Raw genomic sequence first — 16,472 nt, forward strand, 5'->3', positions numbered from 1 at the left:
GTCTGCATGCAAATCAGGCGAAAACGTCTTCGCAATATTTCAAAAACTGTGCAATTAATATTTCAAACTTGCATTGCAAGTTACTTAAAATGTCAAAACCTTCCATGATTCTTTTTATACGATATCCTGGTCGTACAAAGTATTATTTCATTTGATGAAATAATAACATGCAATTGTTTGTAAGTCAAAACTACTGGCAAAAATCGGCGATAATGTTTGGTTGTTAACCCACGTGATATGTGAAGTCACGTCATATCACGTGGTCAGATCATTCACATTACAAGGTTCACCCAATTTAACAAGTTTCGTTACCATAGCATTTATTGTATTAACTATTGGCGAAATTGTCAACCAACATTTGGTCAAACATCGCTTTAAATACGAGGATTGGAAAACTGCTATAACGTATTTTAAAAAAGGGAGTTGCATGACTTAAAAAGTAGTTACCACCACATAGAGATTTTTCCGTTTCATGGACATGTACGATTGCTCGAATATTAAAATATTTTGTCTTTATTGTACTTCCTTTTGGATTAGCCACGGCGCCTTTTATATTTACCAAAACTCTCAAACCCCTATTGAAACACTGGAGATACCAGGTTATTCGTACAACATTATACCTAGACGATGATGGGGTACAGAAAACGGCTATCAAGTAAGCTGTAGAATTGCAAACCCAGTTAAGGAAGGTCTTTCAAGGGCGGGACTCATAGTCAATAACGAGAAATCCGTGTGGACCCCTTGTCAAGAACTAGTATGGTTAGGCTTGAATTGGAACAGTCAGTCGGGCATTCTCAGCGTGACAAGTCGAATAGTGAATAAGATCAAACAGTCTATACAAACTATTCAGAATAGTTGCGTCACAGCGAGAACCATAGCCTCATTTACTGGCCAGATCATTTCTACGGGTCCGGTCACGGGTCAAATTTGTCAAGAATCATGACGAGACATTGTGTTATAGCCACTGTTTGCACGGATCATTGGGACTCGGAACCTTGCCTAGATGTTTATTGTATTTGCGAATTGCACTTTTGGTACAAAAATTTGTACAGCACGAACCAAAAGAACTGTTTTTTTTTTAGAAAGCAAGCCCAGTTACTTTGTTTACTCTGATGCCAGCGTCACAGGCTGTGGAGCCTTTATTGAGTTTAATCAAGAATTTGTCTGTCATAAATTATGGGATTCTTACAAAAGTCACGAAAGCTCTACCTGGAAGGAATTAGAAACGATCCTATTGTCTGTGAAGCCTTTCAAGTCTTAATTACAATTTTTGCACGTGAAGTGGCATACCGATAATCAATCGGCTGCCCGTATCGTCCAGGTCGGCAGTATGCATAGTATTGCATAGACTTGCTATCGAAATTTATCAGTGCTGTGTTCAAAACAACATCCACTTGGACATCCAATGGATTCCAAGGACCCAGAATGAAAAAGCGGACTCTATAAAGCAAGCTCTATGACTATGATGATTGGCAGTTAACAGAGAATTTTTCACGACCTCGAGCATCTATGGGATTCCCATACGGTGGATTGTTTTGTCGTGTATTACTTCGCTAAATTACTGCGATTTTATTCTCAATTTTGGAATCCAGGTTCCACAGGCATTGATTTCTTTGTTCAGAATTTGCATTGACGCCCGAGAATTGTTTGGTCGTACCGCCAGTTTGTATGATTGCACGAGCCGTTCGACATATGTCCCTGCATAGAGCGATGGGAACAGTCGTAGTGCCGGTTTGGCCCTCCTCCGCATTTTGGCCAGTGTTAACGAGAACGTTTGGCAAATTTATCACAGGTTGCCTTGTCCAAGACGGTGACACGGTGTTAAAGTTGGGAAAAAACCCTAATTTACTTTTGGGCTCGAACCGATTTCAAGGTCGGTTTGCTGCCTACGATATCAATTTTCGTAGCCATGTAAGTAAGAGCTATTGAGTTGATACGCATGGACCACTGGGTCCAAGGTGAAAGAAAGTCAGGCCCCGTCCACACGTATCCGGAAATTTTTGTATCCGCAAACGGGTTGCGTCCACACGTGTCCGCAAATTTTTGTGTCCGTATCCGCAAATTTTACGAAAACGGATACGTGTGGACGGTGAAAACGATTCGAATACGCTGCGTGTGGACGTAAACATTTTCGTCTCCGCAAAAAATAATTTGCGGACACAAAAATTTCCGGATACGTGTGGACGGGGCCTCAAAGAAAGTATATGGAGATGATCCCACTGGAGAATATGAAACTTGATTGCTTTATGTGTTGGTATGTTGTATAGTATTTTGCTGGTGAAACAATTGTGTTTCCTTACATTCCAGGAGATGCCAGAGCACGCATTTCACTCGTCTGGAAGTGATTAGCATGTGCGATTTTGTCGTTTTTATTGTCTATTTTTTCTTTTTGCTTTTAAGATCCTGAAGTCCAGTACATTCTGGCCACTTCCTCAGGTTTTGATCCCCAATGCTAAGGATGTTATTCAGGCCTCCTAAAATCTAGAGCGCCTTCCACAGTGCGTGATTATATGAGAGCAGTCAAACAGTTTTTTAGTTTGTGCAAACTAAAGTCTATCGCTGTGAATTTACCCTTTTCTATTCCAGTGGTGGCGGTGTTCCTTTACGAAATCCAGAAAAAGAACAAGTTTCCATCTACAGTGATTGTGACCCACGCCGCGCTTAAGTCGCTCCATTCGTTAATCCCGGGACTCCCTGGCAAACCTTTAGATGATGGTGTTTGTAAGAATATTGTGGAATTGGCGAAAACATCTAGGAATAATGTAATTCATATGAGGGCGCCTATTACGACAGATATCATTAAGGAGCTCAAATAGACAAATTTGCCGCCGCTGATGCCGATGGAAAAAACCTACGCTTAGCTACGTTTTGCATTCTAGGATTTGCAGGCTTTTTTCGCACTGAAGAATTATGCGATATACTCATTGATCATGTTTCAATAGAAACTGATTGTGTTAAGATTTTTGTTCCACAGTAAGAACGACCAATATAGAGGAAAAAAATAGGTTTTTGTAGCTAGAACCAATACTGCGTATTGTCCATTCACCCTGTTGGAAAGGAATATATGCATAAGTTTGATATGAATAAAAACATAGAATTACGCCTTTTTAGGTCATTAATAAAAACAGGCTCTGGCTTCAAACTTAGGAATACAAAGTTATCATATACGAGAGCTATAGAAATTTTCATTGAAGCCTTAAAACAATTAGGTTATGAATCTAAAAGCTTTGGTTAGCACATATTTAATAGAGGGGAATGGTTATGAAACCTATTGTTATAGGTCTTTGTTCGCTTTTGATGTTGAATCGGTCTTGACCATGCACAAGGTTTGATTTTTGCTCATCCAAAATTGCAAAATAAGTAAATATAAACTCTATGGGATTATTGTAAGGAATATTCAAATATCTTTATTTTGGTCTGTTTGGCTCAGCCATTGCCAACAATGGTAAAACAAAGGATTGTGCAGGGTCACGCTTGAAAAAAGTGAACAAAGACTTATAACAATAGGTTTCATAACCATTCCCCCTATTAACTATGGTTTGAACAGCCTGCGTTCAGGTGAAAATACCAGTGTGTTCAAGAACAATCTGAGGAATGTTTATGAAAGATTCCTCAAACTACACGGAAGATGGAAAACTGACAAAGCCAAAGATATGTATGTGTTGCAAACAGTTGATAATCGTTTGAGTGTGTCTAAGAGTTTGGGACTATAGATTTATACCTTTATTAATGAAGTTGTATTAAATATTAATCCTATACCCCCTAGCAAAATGCATTCAAAAAAAAATTATTTGGCCAATTCCATTCTCACGTAAAATTCTGAAATCGCATTCCCATCCACGCAAAAATCGAAGTGATCACGTTTCACATAAAATTATTTTTTCGAATCACGAAAAATACACCAAAATATTTGTTACATTCTAAGTTCATGGAAAAACGTTTCACGCATTATAATAACAGATTTATCTAGGAATATCAAGTATAATAATGGAATTATTTTAAATGATGTTTGCAATCCTTTTTCGAATCAGTCCAGACTACTCATCTACTTTCGTGCTATCACTTAATTAAAGTTGTCAAATGGCCTCTTCAAAAGCCAATCAGGTCATGTGTGCGGGAAAGCATCACAAAAGAACGGAAATAGTGAATAGTGACCGTAACTTAAGTGACAGCCAGAGTACAATAAGAATAGTATTGAATTGTTATCGCCAAAATCAGCAAACGGACGTCGCGCAAAGTAAAGACATTCCCGAATCACGCATAAATGGAAAGAAGGATTCGCGCGGACACAAAAAGATTGAATCCCGAATCACGCATAAAAAAAAGCTCAATTCCCGTTTCCCGTAAAAAAGATTAGGCCAATCCCGAATCCCGCAAAAGGTATAGGGGAATCGGTTTGAATAAACAGTCATTATCAGTTCGATCGTGTAACCAACCTTAGTTTGGTTTCTGTCGTTAATACAATAATTTAGAACGTAAATGATTTACATTCGTTTGAACGAAGTGAATTAAAATGTAGTTGCAAGATTTACACGGGAGCAGAGCTGAACATTATATTTAATTAAGGCTATAACGACAAGATTGTAAACAAAAACAGTGGAACACTCCGGCAACTCTACTTTTCTCTTAATTATTAAATGACGGTCATTGAATTCGGACTCTTTTCCCAATTTTAACATTTCTGGCAAATGATGCAATATAGAAAAAAAACTACCTTTTTCATTTTGCGACTCTATTTACCGCGATTGTCTGAAAAAAGGTACCCTTTTTCCAATGTTCCACTGATTAAAATCACTCTAACCGGTACAAAATAGAATAAACAATTAAAAAAATAGACATTGCATTAGTTGTCATAGAGATCCATGGATCAAAGGGAAAACACAAGCATTTACCGATAAATTATTTCAATAATGAAATCACTCTACTGGAATAAGTATTTCATGAATTCATTTTCGCCAAGACCCCGAGTTGGAAAGAACGTAACAATAAAACAGAATCTCCACAAGGTGAGGTATTTCGATTTTATTTTCTTGCAATTGTAGATAGAGTGAAGGCATTTAAACGGTTAAGATAAAATAAAAAAACGCTAGTCAACGTACAATAGTCTAATACTAGAAAAATAGAATTAGGGTTTCAACTGTTTACTAGTCTACTAATATGTTATTCACGGATTTAAGGATTTCACTCTAGTTGAATTAAGTTTAATATATCCCATTTTGACCAAAATACATTAATGTAATTTTTGTTGCACTGGTTTAGTAGAGTAAAATGCTGTGTTGCTAGTTACTCGCTTTAGACTACTTGTATAAATGGAACTATCACAAGCCATTTTCGCCATTCGTACGTGACCAACCAATAACTCAGACCTTAAGAAATTCGATTCACGCAAACAAGGTATTTGAATTATTTCATTGTGTGTTTGACACGCGAAGAGGAGCTGGAAATGGCTATATAGAGCCATACAAATAGAGTGAAGGCATTTACCCGTGAAATAAAAATTATTAGTCAACGTGTAATAGCATTTATGAAATAAACTTAGACAATAATGTGCTAGCGTGCAAACAATATAATATAGCCGTGAAACTAGAGTAGAGTACAAATACTAAAAGTGTGCAACACTTTGCACTATTTAGTAGTAAATAATGCTAATTAAACAATAGAAAACAATAGGATTAGCATTATTTAGCAGTATTTAGTGGTATTTATGTTGCACACTTATAGTGTTTGTACTCTAATACTAAATAGCACAATTTCATGCAAATTCCATTGCTTTCTATTGTTTAGCTAGCACTATTTTGTACTATTTAGTTATTTGTGTTTCAAGGATTAATTGTTTGCACTCTATTAAAATCTAGCTAAAATAGTAGCCCTAAAATACTGAATGTATTTGACGCTAAAGTTTATACCAGAGTAGAAACAATATAACCGCGAAACTTTAATGATATTAAGGCCCCGTCCACACGCATCCGGAAATTTTTGTATCCGCAAATTATTTTTTGCGGATACGGGTTGCGTCCACACGCAGCGTATTCGAATCGTTTTCATCGTCCACACGTATCCGTTTTCGTAAAATTTGCGGATACGGACACAAAAATTTGCGAACACGTGTGGACGCAACCCGTATCCGCAAAAAAAAATTATTTTAATTGTTTAATTATCACCATTTAGTGCTAAAAATTAGTATTTGTTTCATGGATTTAGTGTGAGCACTCTAATTGTTTGCACTCTACCAGGCAACACGACAAAAATAAGAAAGTAAAAAAGGAATAAACTGAAAATAAAATAAACTGAAAAGTACATAAAAACAAGAGCCGAGGCCAGGTGATTAGGATCGAGACCGTTTTATGTTTGCTTATTAGCATAAATCGATATTCAAGCTACGAAAAAAGCAAGGACAATGCGTTAAGATTCAAAAACAATCTCATATCCACTAATATCTTAGATATTTTCAAAATAATATCAGAATAGTTTCAGACATGAGTCGAAAACAAACAGTGAACATTGAATAATCACAAATGCATGAGTAATACGCGGTTGGATGCCGAAAGTTGCCACGTCCAAAGGTACCCAAGGCGGCATTCCTTGCACTGGAACTTTGCAGACTTGAAAAAAAACACTCAAAAAAGTATCGACGTAAATGTTCTCAAATTTTCAGTAGTTTTGAAACCCAATATTCGCTTCGATTCATGCAATTAATGCAGCTTATGCTTGATTACACATCATAATGAACACGTCTAGATCATTCATGAACTTGATGCCATATTACATTAATTTATGTCTAAATCAAGCCAGCCACCTGTGGAGTGATCTTATTTTATAAGCCGTGAAAACATAGTAAGCACAATATTTATTAGTAGACTCTAAACCCATTGTTTTCTTTTGGGGTTTTTTTTTTTTTTTTTCATAATCAACTAGTACACCTTTTGCTGTTCATTAACCGCAAAGGAATATTCATTAAAGCGAAGAAGCATTGTCATTAGAGCAAACAGGCATACAATAAGGCGAACGGACTCTCAAGAGTGCGATGGAACGTTCATTTTTCTATCACGGGTTGAAAAAATCATCCTAAAGCTGACAGTACATCGAAGGAAAGCGATCGTAAACCACTCTAGCGTGATTCTCATTCGCCCATGTCCATAAAAAAATAGTCTGCGCAATCTGCGTAATACATAGTACATGGTTGGTACAAATTCCTTTGTTTTCTTTTGTCTAACTTCGACTGTTAGTCAAGTACGAAACTTTCTTGTTTACAAACCAGAAAAACTTACTCTAATATATTGACTTGAGACTCGCAATCACTTGAGTCGTTTGGATATAAAACTACTTTCAAATGTCTAGTAAAATTTAGATGTTACATCAAATCATGTAATTAGATTACCGGCTATTCGTGCTTATCCACTTTCATGTGAAAGCAAGCGAGAGTTTGATAATGATATAGATGTTTTCTAGAATAAAACCAGTTGAGCATATTAGGCCTTTATCACGTTAGCGAGCGGATATTTGAAATATTCGCTCCACCTCAATAAAGAGTTCCGAATCGAATTTATCATATCGCTATAAGCCATTAATTTGTTCGATGAATAAAATAAATATGAAATATAAATAAATTATATTTATATATTGAACAATGTAGACGCATGTACACGCAATGTAGACGCATTTTACATGCAAACTTTATTGCTTACGCCTGCAGGTCACGTATTATGCAGCGCCCTTCTCTCCAACCCTCATCTCGCTAATGACAGACAAACAAACAGGCAGACATTTAGAGTAATGCACTTAAGGACGTTAGCGGACAAATACGAATGTCAATTTTCTGAAACTTTGTAAAAGCAACATAAAATAAACACACAAAATAAGTTCAAAAACCAGATGGTCACCATGCAATCGTGCAAGTAAAATGACTTAAAAGTCGATCACTTAAAAAAAAAAAACATAGTTCCGGTGAAAAAATATGTAAATTATAGAGAAAAAATGTATTAGAATATATTTGTAGCTTATAATCTGTTTTCAAAACGGTCCTTTTTTAGGAGGAATTAAAACAATAAGGCCTATTTTCAAGAACTGTCTCTACCTTTTGCTGAAAAAAACCGTAAAGTTTGATGAATGTCATGTCCCTTTCAGCCGACATTCAAGGTTACTCTACAATAGATTACTCTTCCTAGTCCTCACGTAAATAACTGAAGATCAAAATTGGAGCGTAGACTTAAATCTTTTAGTGTGTAAAAATTCCGAGCTATCATTCTCTCTTTACCGTAACGACTATCCCCAGTCAGGAGGTACTTAGTTTTGTTTTTATTGTCAACAGATTTGCCCTAGTCCCCAGCATCAGGCAAGAAAGAAGCGTGACCAACAATCCCTCCAATCACGATGACGACAAATACACAGCAACCAGCTAAACCCTCTAAACTTATCAAGCCCAATTCCTTTGAGCCGAACAACCACTGGGTACATAAAGGATATGAGAAACCGATAGACCCAGTTGCCAAGTACTTTTTGGAACTTGACGGGTCTTCTATTGTGAGACGTTATTGCATGCTACATCCTATGGTTAGTAAAGAAAAGTTGGAAACATTGTTGGCATACCAGCCCAGGTATTTCCTGTGGGCCGGGGCAGATCTGATGAAAGTCGCGTCAAAAGATGGAGAAAAGAAAATGGTGCTTATTGAAAATAATTCTTGTCCATCCGGTCAGAAATACATGCCTCTTGTGGATAAAGAACAAAAACATGGAGGCTACCGTACCTTCTTGGAGCGTACTTTCAAGACAACTTTGAATAGCAGACGGTTAGTCCAAGGAGAACTGGCTGTTCTTTACGATAAGAACCCCATCGAAACAACTGGTTATGCTCATGCCATGGCTGATTTATTCAATGAAGAGGTCCATTTTGTTTCAGCATACATTGATGAGACAAACCCAGCTTTTGAATTCCGTGATGGCGTCTTGCATGTTTTTGGAGAGGATCAAACATGGCACCCCATCCGAGCTGCCTTCCGTTACGTCACTCAACGCCCATGGAATCGTCTTCCAATCTCTTCGAAGACTTTGATTGTGAATCCTTCCATTGTGTGTTTAGCTGGTGGAAGGAACAAGTTACTTGCGTCCAAGGCCTATACCAGTTTCAACAAAGAGCTGCTGGATACTGGATTAGCTATTAACACCCCACTTACCATATGTGACGTACAAAGGCGTGACATCCCGAATTGGGTGGCAAAATTTGGTGGCCAGGCTGTAATCAAGATCCCTTATAGCAACGCAGGTCAGGGAGTCTATATCATTAAGAATGAGGAACAACTACAAGACTTTCTTAATGAGAACCATCCATATGAACTGTATATTGTCCAGGAACTAATTGGGTTAAGAGAGGAAGGTCACGAAGGTGTCCAACGGTATACCCACATAGGGACCTTGCCCTCAGAAAAGGGATGTGTCTACGTATCTGATGTTCGTATGATGGTTAGTTCTAGCCCTACAGGTCTCAGGCCCGTTGGAATGTACTCAAGAAGAGCAGGTCGACCTATCGTAGATGGATTCGGTGAAGTAAGTGACCACGCTGAGGCATTCATGACCAACCTCTCTTTCAAGAATCCAGACGGAACGTGGAATTCAGACGTCGACAGGATGATTCGACATGATTGTCATAATTTCCTCCAGCTTGGCTTGGGATTGGATGACCTGATCGAGGCATACGTGCAGACAGTGTTATCAACAATTGCTATTGACAAGATGGCACAAGCTTTGTGCGATGAAAATGGTCAGTTTAGTAAAGAAGTCTTTCAGAGTCTGAATGATGATTCGCTTTTGCTTTCTGAAATTATGAATGTATAGTAAGGAACATTATTCAGTATCTATTTCACTAGGTATTTTATTATATGATTGATCTCGGCTGGGAACTGAGGGCAGCTAGTTAAGAGAAGGACAGCAAGGGCAAGCAAAGCAGTGACAAGAGGACTAGAGCAGAGAGATAAGATAAAGGCCCTCTCTTCGGGGAAAGGACCAAAACACTTTGAAAGGGAGGCCAAGTTTAAGAACACTTCAAGTTTTGTCATATAAGTATAACCTAATTTAGCAATTTTTACAAGAATTTTTACATGTGAACAGTTTTTTTGATCGAGAATTTTCAAACTAACCTTCGATCGCCCTCATGTGCCGACAACGGCTGTCGTGCGTATTCAAGAACTTAGGAGTTATATACCTCTATTTCAAAAAACGTTGTCACCGCCATCATTCCGAAACGAAAATGGTTTCATCGACAACAAACAACATTTAATTAGTCCCAACACTAAGGTCCATATTCTTGAGGGGAATAAGAAGCAGAAACAGTATTCTTGGATCCTGGAAGGACCTCTCTCTATAGAGCTGTTCAGTGTGACGTAATTCGATCGAACGTAAAACAACTTCCTGGTCCAACTTAATAATTGCATCTACAGACATTTTTCTGTGTTTTTTCTTTATAGCAGGATTTCCTAGTCTGTTCATATATCTAATCGTTGAAGGTAGAGATTAAATCCTGGGAATAAATGTGGCAAGATATTAGCGATCTTTCGTGTGATTTGACCCGGAAATACGTCACAACTTAAAAGCCCTATATTGCTTATCTCTCATCTCCTATTGCCGGCTATTCCCTTTGGCGATGACATATTTTATTGAAATAGTTGTATATGGCTTACAGATTCAGCAACACGCGTACGTAATGTACGGCTTAGGTCTTGAAGAAAAGGGACGCATGTACTATATCTGAGACTCAAGTATTATATAGGTATTTGATTAGTTTAGTCTATTGTTTTTCAAAGTATAGTAGTAATAAATTGTGCAAGGGCATTTGATATTTTTCTCTTATTCTCTCTACTTTATTGTTTTTCAAACATGCTTTTAGCCATTCCGAGGTTGAGGGAAGAACGTAACTGGGTTGATTTGCACTTGTGTGAATTGTGGGCTGTTTTAGGGAACGAAATTAGACGCCATCTTGGAAATATGTCCCCTAAAACAGTCCACAATACAGTGCAATTCCACCTAAACACAGTTTTTTCCTCAACTTCGGAATGGCTTAGACATAAGCCCTTGCATAACAAGCTGTGTAAATGTACTGTACACCTCAAAGTTCGTTGAGAGAAAAAGAAATTTAATAATAGTTCGTACCGAATTGAAAACAGATAAAGTGAGTTATCCAAAGTCGATAAAAGAAAAAAAGATCGAGAATCTCATTTCCCACTTAGTAAAACTGATTTCTGAGGCCAGAATGGTCATGTCAACTGAGCAACACAGTCACGTTTGGTAAGCATCATCTTAGAAATCTAGGTCCCATACTGTGGAGCAAATTAGACAAAAAAGAAACATTAAGCAAATCTTTAGGTGATTTTAAAAATCGCATCCGTAAAAAAACCTGACATCTTTAATTGACAATGGATGTAGAGGGTGTTTTTTATGTAATAGTTGAAAGGATGATTAGGATTTTTATTACATTATTATCGAAACATTAGAACTATATTTATATTTTATATTTTATACTTATATATATGAAATAATTTTTTAGTACTTTATTGGATTAATTTTTAGTCTTAATTAATATCATCGTATATCTTATGATTTGATTTGATTATTATACCTTAGGTGTCCCCTATTAGTAGACGGTTTTCCCATAGCTAGTTATTTTCTTGACACGTTAATAAAGTATCTATCTATCTATCTATCTATCGCATTTTTACAGCCAATGACACATGAATGGTTTGAAACGGAAAAACATAATACTATTGAAATATATACAATTAATGTCATTAACGTTGTCCACCGAAAAAAGACATTTACACATTAACACATTTAGACATTAAGACTAAAAGAAATATCACGTGCTTTCTCGAAAGTTCTGGCATAAAACAAACGCTGAAATACCATTCTCCATCTTAAATCCTCACTAAATGGTCGGGGCATTCTGCATTTTCGATTCACGAGTTGAATTCAGTTACTTTAAAGTTCAGGCTGACGCACACGAGGCAAAGAATACATCATGAAACACGTGATATTTCTTTTAGTCTAAATATCTAAATGTCTAAATGTCTAAATGTATGATTGTCTAAATGTCTTTTATCGGTAATCGGAATAAGAATATTATTATTCTTAAAATATTTTTTACAATATCTTCGCATGAAAATAAATAAGCGCATTCTAATAATGTGTGTGCTGCTTTAAATACTGCAATACACTGCTTTTTATAGGGGCTTTTCAGACATGGGATAACGGATTTCAACTTGCTATAATACATGCATTTGTTAAGAGATAAAATATTTAGTTTATTTTGCTATGAACGAACTGAAGCAGTTGCTCAGGTTCTTGAAAGGTATGGTTAATATGTTGTAGCTTTTCACTCAACCGCGCAGCTCGACAATGAAGGTTACTGGTCAACCTGTATACTTTTTTCTGTTTTTGAGTTACATACACTGAAGGTGGGGGAAATAAAGGCATGCAATACGAAGTTTACATGATGGCGTCATTTCACTACAACTACCAAAATGCTTTGCGCATTTTCTTTCTGATTCAAATTTGTACTTTCTTATGGAAATGATAAAACAATTTGCTAAATGACTTAAAAAAGAAGGTGTTCAAGGGATACTGATAGTTAGAGCTAATAACGCCATATTGGGGTCCTCTGTTCAATTCCTTCACCATCACCCCATACTATAAGATGATTCTTTCAATGGCATATATAGATGTGGAAAATGTGGAAGAAAAACTCGCGCTGTCCAGGGCCCTGCTTTTCGTGCTGTGAAACAAAAATTACTGGAACTATGTTAAATTGCATATGATATGATTATGTCAGTATATAAGTTGAATATGCTACAAGCCCACTTTCACTCTAATGACTATTGAAACGATAAGACAAAATATCGCAATTCCAAAGATTAAAAATCGTTTTCCGATCAGTTTAAGTGTTATTTTCTCTTCATCATCACCCACGCGTGTGTCATCTTTGTCTTCTGCAAACAAATTTTCTGCATCACTCTTTTCTGTTCCTTCCTCCTGACAAGATTCATCTTCAACAGTTTTTACGGGAGAATATTCGGTTTTTTCCTTTTCTTGATCATCATCCGCTTTTGCTCGTTCTTCCGAAATTCTTTCAAAGTCAACTTGGAAAAAAAACAGTACAGAAAACATGAAGAACTGAACACAGAATCCAACCGCTAGTCCACACCATAACAAAGATAGTTCTTTCTTGTGTAGAGCCAGCGAGATACCCAGTGGTAAACCAATCAAATAACAAGAGATGAAATAGATGACCGTCGAATGAAGCTGTAAGCGTAGGGATAAACAAATGACAAACATTACAGTGGTGATGGATTCCAATAAAAAGGAAAAGGCGGCGAAAGGCGTCACGTGGGAAATCAAGGTTTGAACTGCAACGTCGTTGGTGAACACTCCACCAATTACGTCTTTGAGAGCGAGTAGCCCTCCTGCAAAAACAAGGGAAATCACGAGATTAAAGAGACCACCAACTATCGCTGTTCGCCTTGATTCTTCAGGATTTCGTTCTCCAAAGTTCTTAGCTATGTTGATGTTCATTGGCATGGCTATTGCAAATGGCAACGTTAGCATTGCTTTAGTCGTTGTGAACAGCCCAGTTTGTGCTGCAGTCTCTACCTCTCCTAGCCTGCCGATTGCTATCAACGCAATTTCATGGACTGAAGATTTCAGCAAGAAACTTAAAGCGCCTGGGATTGCTAAGGTCAGGTACTTTTTCCACTGGAGAAAACATCTTGCTGTTAATCCAGGCCATGTTTCTTCGTAAATCCCGGTTATCAGGATGTAGAGAATCATTAGAAGAACCATCAAGAAATAGGAAAAATCACTTGCTATCGCAATTCCAGATACTCCCCAATGGAATAGATACATGCAAGCGTAGTTAAAGGGGACTAAAAAAGCCACTCCAATAAAGGCTACAATAGAAGACGGAATAACGTTTCGCTGGACGATAAGATATGCTCTTAATATTCGAAACAGAAATATCCCTAGCATGGAGGGAATGTACATTAGAAGGTACTCCTCTGATTTCTCCGCTACATCCACAGGGATCCCAATCAATCTAAGAAGAGCACAGACATGGAACCACAGTGACGTCACAAAAATGCACAGGCAGCCCACAAGCAAGAATGCTTTCTGGAGAAGGATTCCAACCATATGGTACTGTCGCGCTCCTAAAGCTTTGGCTGCCATGGTCTCATATGATACTGCTAAGCCACTACCAAGGCCTGTTGCTGTTACAGCCAAAAGACCGTAAGATATACCAACGGCTCCTAATTCTTTCGTTCCAACTCTACCTGCAAAGGCTGCATTGATCGGCCCAACGAACCGACGTATCAACAAAGATAGATACAAAGGCCAAATCAATTGGAACAAGTTTTTGAATGTGGATATTGGTAGAGTCTTGGCCATCGACGAGAGAGCATCTTTGTAACCCATGATCATCACAGTCTCTGAGTTTTAGTAGATAACTGTAAGAAAGAAAAAATAAATTATATGATAAAACTTCAAAGTGGACATACAGTAAATTCAAAAAATGTTGTCGTCGACCAACTTAAGCCTACGCGACTGGACCGAAAGGAACTCTGGGTAGCAATCATTGAAGCAGAGTTGACTCCATAATTTTATCTGACTAGTTATGCCTCATTTACAGCACGAACCTTCGTAGGCCAGCGGGAAGTGTTGAAGGAGACATTTTTTCAATGCATTCATATTTTCGAAATTGTGAACTGAATCATAACTACTTTGTTTTTCTTTCCCTAAACCCGAAGACAGCATTTGATGGATTGTTTCTCGCCATTATTATCTTATTACTAGCGAGAACAATTAATTCAGAACGAATATTTAACCGCTTCAGTGATTTTTACCCATATTCCTTTCGGTCCAGTCGAGTAGGCTTGAGCCGGTCGACGACAACGTTTTTTGAATTGACTGTATATAGTACTGCTCACTTAATTCTAGAAGTGGGGTGCGGTTATGTGGAAGGGAGTGCGAAAGAACCACGGGTGGCGTTTTTAGCGTCGAGAGCGCTTGCCTCTCCTCAATGCGACCCGGGCTCGAGTCCCGCCGGGCGTGGTGTGTCGCTTGGTGTCTTATGCGAGTAGAGTTTATAGTTGGTTCTCTCCCTAGTTGGTTCTCCTTCCTTTACAAAGATCAACTTCTAAATTCCAATTGGATTATGGAATGAGGGCTACAGGTTTGATAGACACTGGCTGTTAAGTATTAACTGATTTCGCATGAGTGACCAGAAAACAATAGTTCCGAATGGAAGTTGGACTTATATAATATATGTTAATACATCAAGTCCAACATCCAAGCGAATTTGTGACAGATGTGCTGGAATATTTCTTGAAAATATAAAATATTTAAAAATTGGTTATGGCGTGCCCCGGGCAATGAATGCAACCCCATGATCTGGGTGTCAGCTACAAGAATTGTCACGCCTAAGCGTATCAATAAAATTAAGAAAAAATTCCTTTCGTATTCAAGAAGTGGGCGCCAAAACTATTTCTTGAAGAAAGGCTGTTGTACTAGGCTTAAATCTTGTAACTCGTACGAAAGTCTAGTTTTTGGCGCTTTTTGCCATTATTGCTCATTATTGAAAAACATTTCCTATTAATATCAAAAATTTGGTTAGGTCTAGCCTTTTTGCAGTCGACCCTTCGTGTCGTGCAACTTTGGTTTCAGACCAAATTGCACTCCACTCAGTTCCATTACCATTATAAATTATATCTCAAAATCATCAAACATCTACATTTTCAGTGTGCGAAAGTATAAATAAAAGTTTGCAAAAGTAGGCATGCAGTGATTTATTAGAGTGTCCTGACGAAGACGTGCTTTTTTAACTCTAGTTTATTTCCAACTTTATAACAAGATTATTTATTTTACTATATTTTATAATATGTTAGGAGTTGGGCATAGTTAATCAGTATTAACTATGGTTTGGGGACATGCAAAAAAACATAATTAACCAAAAGATGGCAACAAAATTATTTTTACATTGCTTTCTTACTTTATTGTAGCTAACTTACCAATAAAAGTGAATCATAAACTTTGAAGTTATAACTAATATTATTAAGGACTTACCTCCTATGTCTCCCGCCATTTTTCACCTTAAATTATTCCGGCAGTAGAGATCTAATATCTTCCGAATCGTTTAATTTCTAAGCACGAAGAAATTCTTTAAACTTTACAAATCTTAAAAGACAAGGACACTTTTCTTTGGTTATTTCTCTTTTTGTTTTCAGGATTGTTCAGTCGTTTACTCAATACAAGGTTTTTATGATAATTATAAAAGCCGGCGATAGTGTTAACGCATAAACGCGAAACAAACGACTCGTAAACAGAACTGTTCACTGAATCGGAAACACGTGCACAGAAGTATAATGCTGAAAAAGTCGCTCAAGTGAGAAAAAGCACATATTGAGTCGGTAGAATATATTAGGGTGAAATCTAGCCAT

The 16,472-nt window shown here is 37.3% G+C and overlaps 2 protein-coding genes and 2 pseudogenes across 4 annotated transcripts; 3 read left to right on the top strand and 1 right to left on the bottom strand.

Annotated features, from left to right (window-relative positions):
- The first annotated feature begins 939 nt into the window (after nt 1–939).
- On the top strand, nt 940–2,478 carry LOC148911911 (uncharacterized; annotated as a pseudogene).
- A 32-nt stretch (nt 2,479–2,510) lies between these two features.
- On the top strand, nt 2,511–3,713 carry LOC148911912 (uncharacterized; annotated as a pseudogene).
- Nucleotides 3,552–10,826, top strand: LOC116291298 (uncharacterized). Of its 3 annotated transcripts, none has more exons than XM_031698463.2 (2): nt 3,552–3,655; nt 8,309–10,826. In XM_031698463.2, the coding sequence occupies exon 2, from the start codon at nt 8,371–8,373 to the stop codon at nt 9,826–9,828; it is 1,458 nt and encodes a 485-aa protein (XP_031554323.1). In that variant the 5' UTR covers nt 3,552–3,655; nt 8,309–8,370; the 3' UTR covers nt 9,829–10,826. The 3 variants fall into 3 exon arrangements, with proteins under 3 accessions (XP_031554323.1, XP_031554320.1, XP_031554321.1); XM_031698460.2 differs by lacking the exon at nt 3,552–3,655 and adding an exon at nt 4,934–5,006; XM_031698461.2 differs by lacking the exon at nt 3,552–3,655 and adding an exon at nt 7,004–7,179.
- Nucleotides 10,827–12,223: 1,397 nt separating this feature from the next.
- On the bottom strand, nt 12,224–16,266 carry LOC116291252 (multidrug and toxin extrusion protein 1-like). Its single transcript, XM_031698396.2, has 2 exons — nt 16,099–16,266; nt 12,224–14,483 (listed from the first exon to the last, which is right to left on the bottom strand). Exon 2 carries the CDS (start codon nt 14,455–14,457, stop codon nt 12,832–12,834), a length of 1,626 nt encoding a protein of 541 aa, XP_031554256.1. The 5' UTR covers nt 14,458–14,483; nt 16,099–16,266; the 3' UTR covers nt 12,224–12,831.
- Between the last annotated feature and the right edge of the window lie 206 nt (nt 16,267–16,472).

This window comes from Actinia tenebrosa, unplaced genomic scaffold, assembly GCF_029948245.1.
Source record: "Actinia tenebrosa isolate PJP-AT-01 unplaced genomic scaffold, QUT_ActTen_1.0 PGA_scaffold12__29_contigs__length_12842862, whole genome shotgun sequence".
In the NCBI taxonomy this organism is placed as follows: domain Eukaryota; kingdom Metazoa; phylum Cnidaria; class Anthozoa; order Actiniaria; family Actiniidae; genus Actinia; species Actinia tenebrosa.

Bases quoted from the DNA above. Each gene is read 5' to 3' on its own strand.
- LOC116291298 (XM_031698463.2), top strand. From the start codon at position 8,371: ATGACGACAAATACACAGCAACCAGCTAAACCCTCTAAACTTATCAAG.
- LOC116291252 (XM_031698396.2), bottom strand. From the start codon at position 14,457: ATGATCATGGGTTACAAAGATGCTCTCTCGTCGATGGCCAAGACTCTA.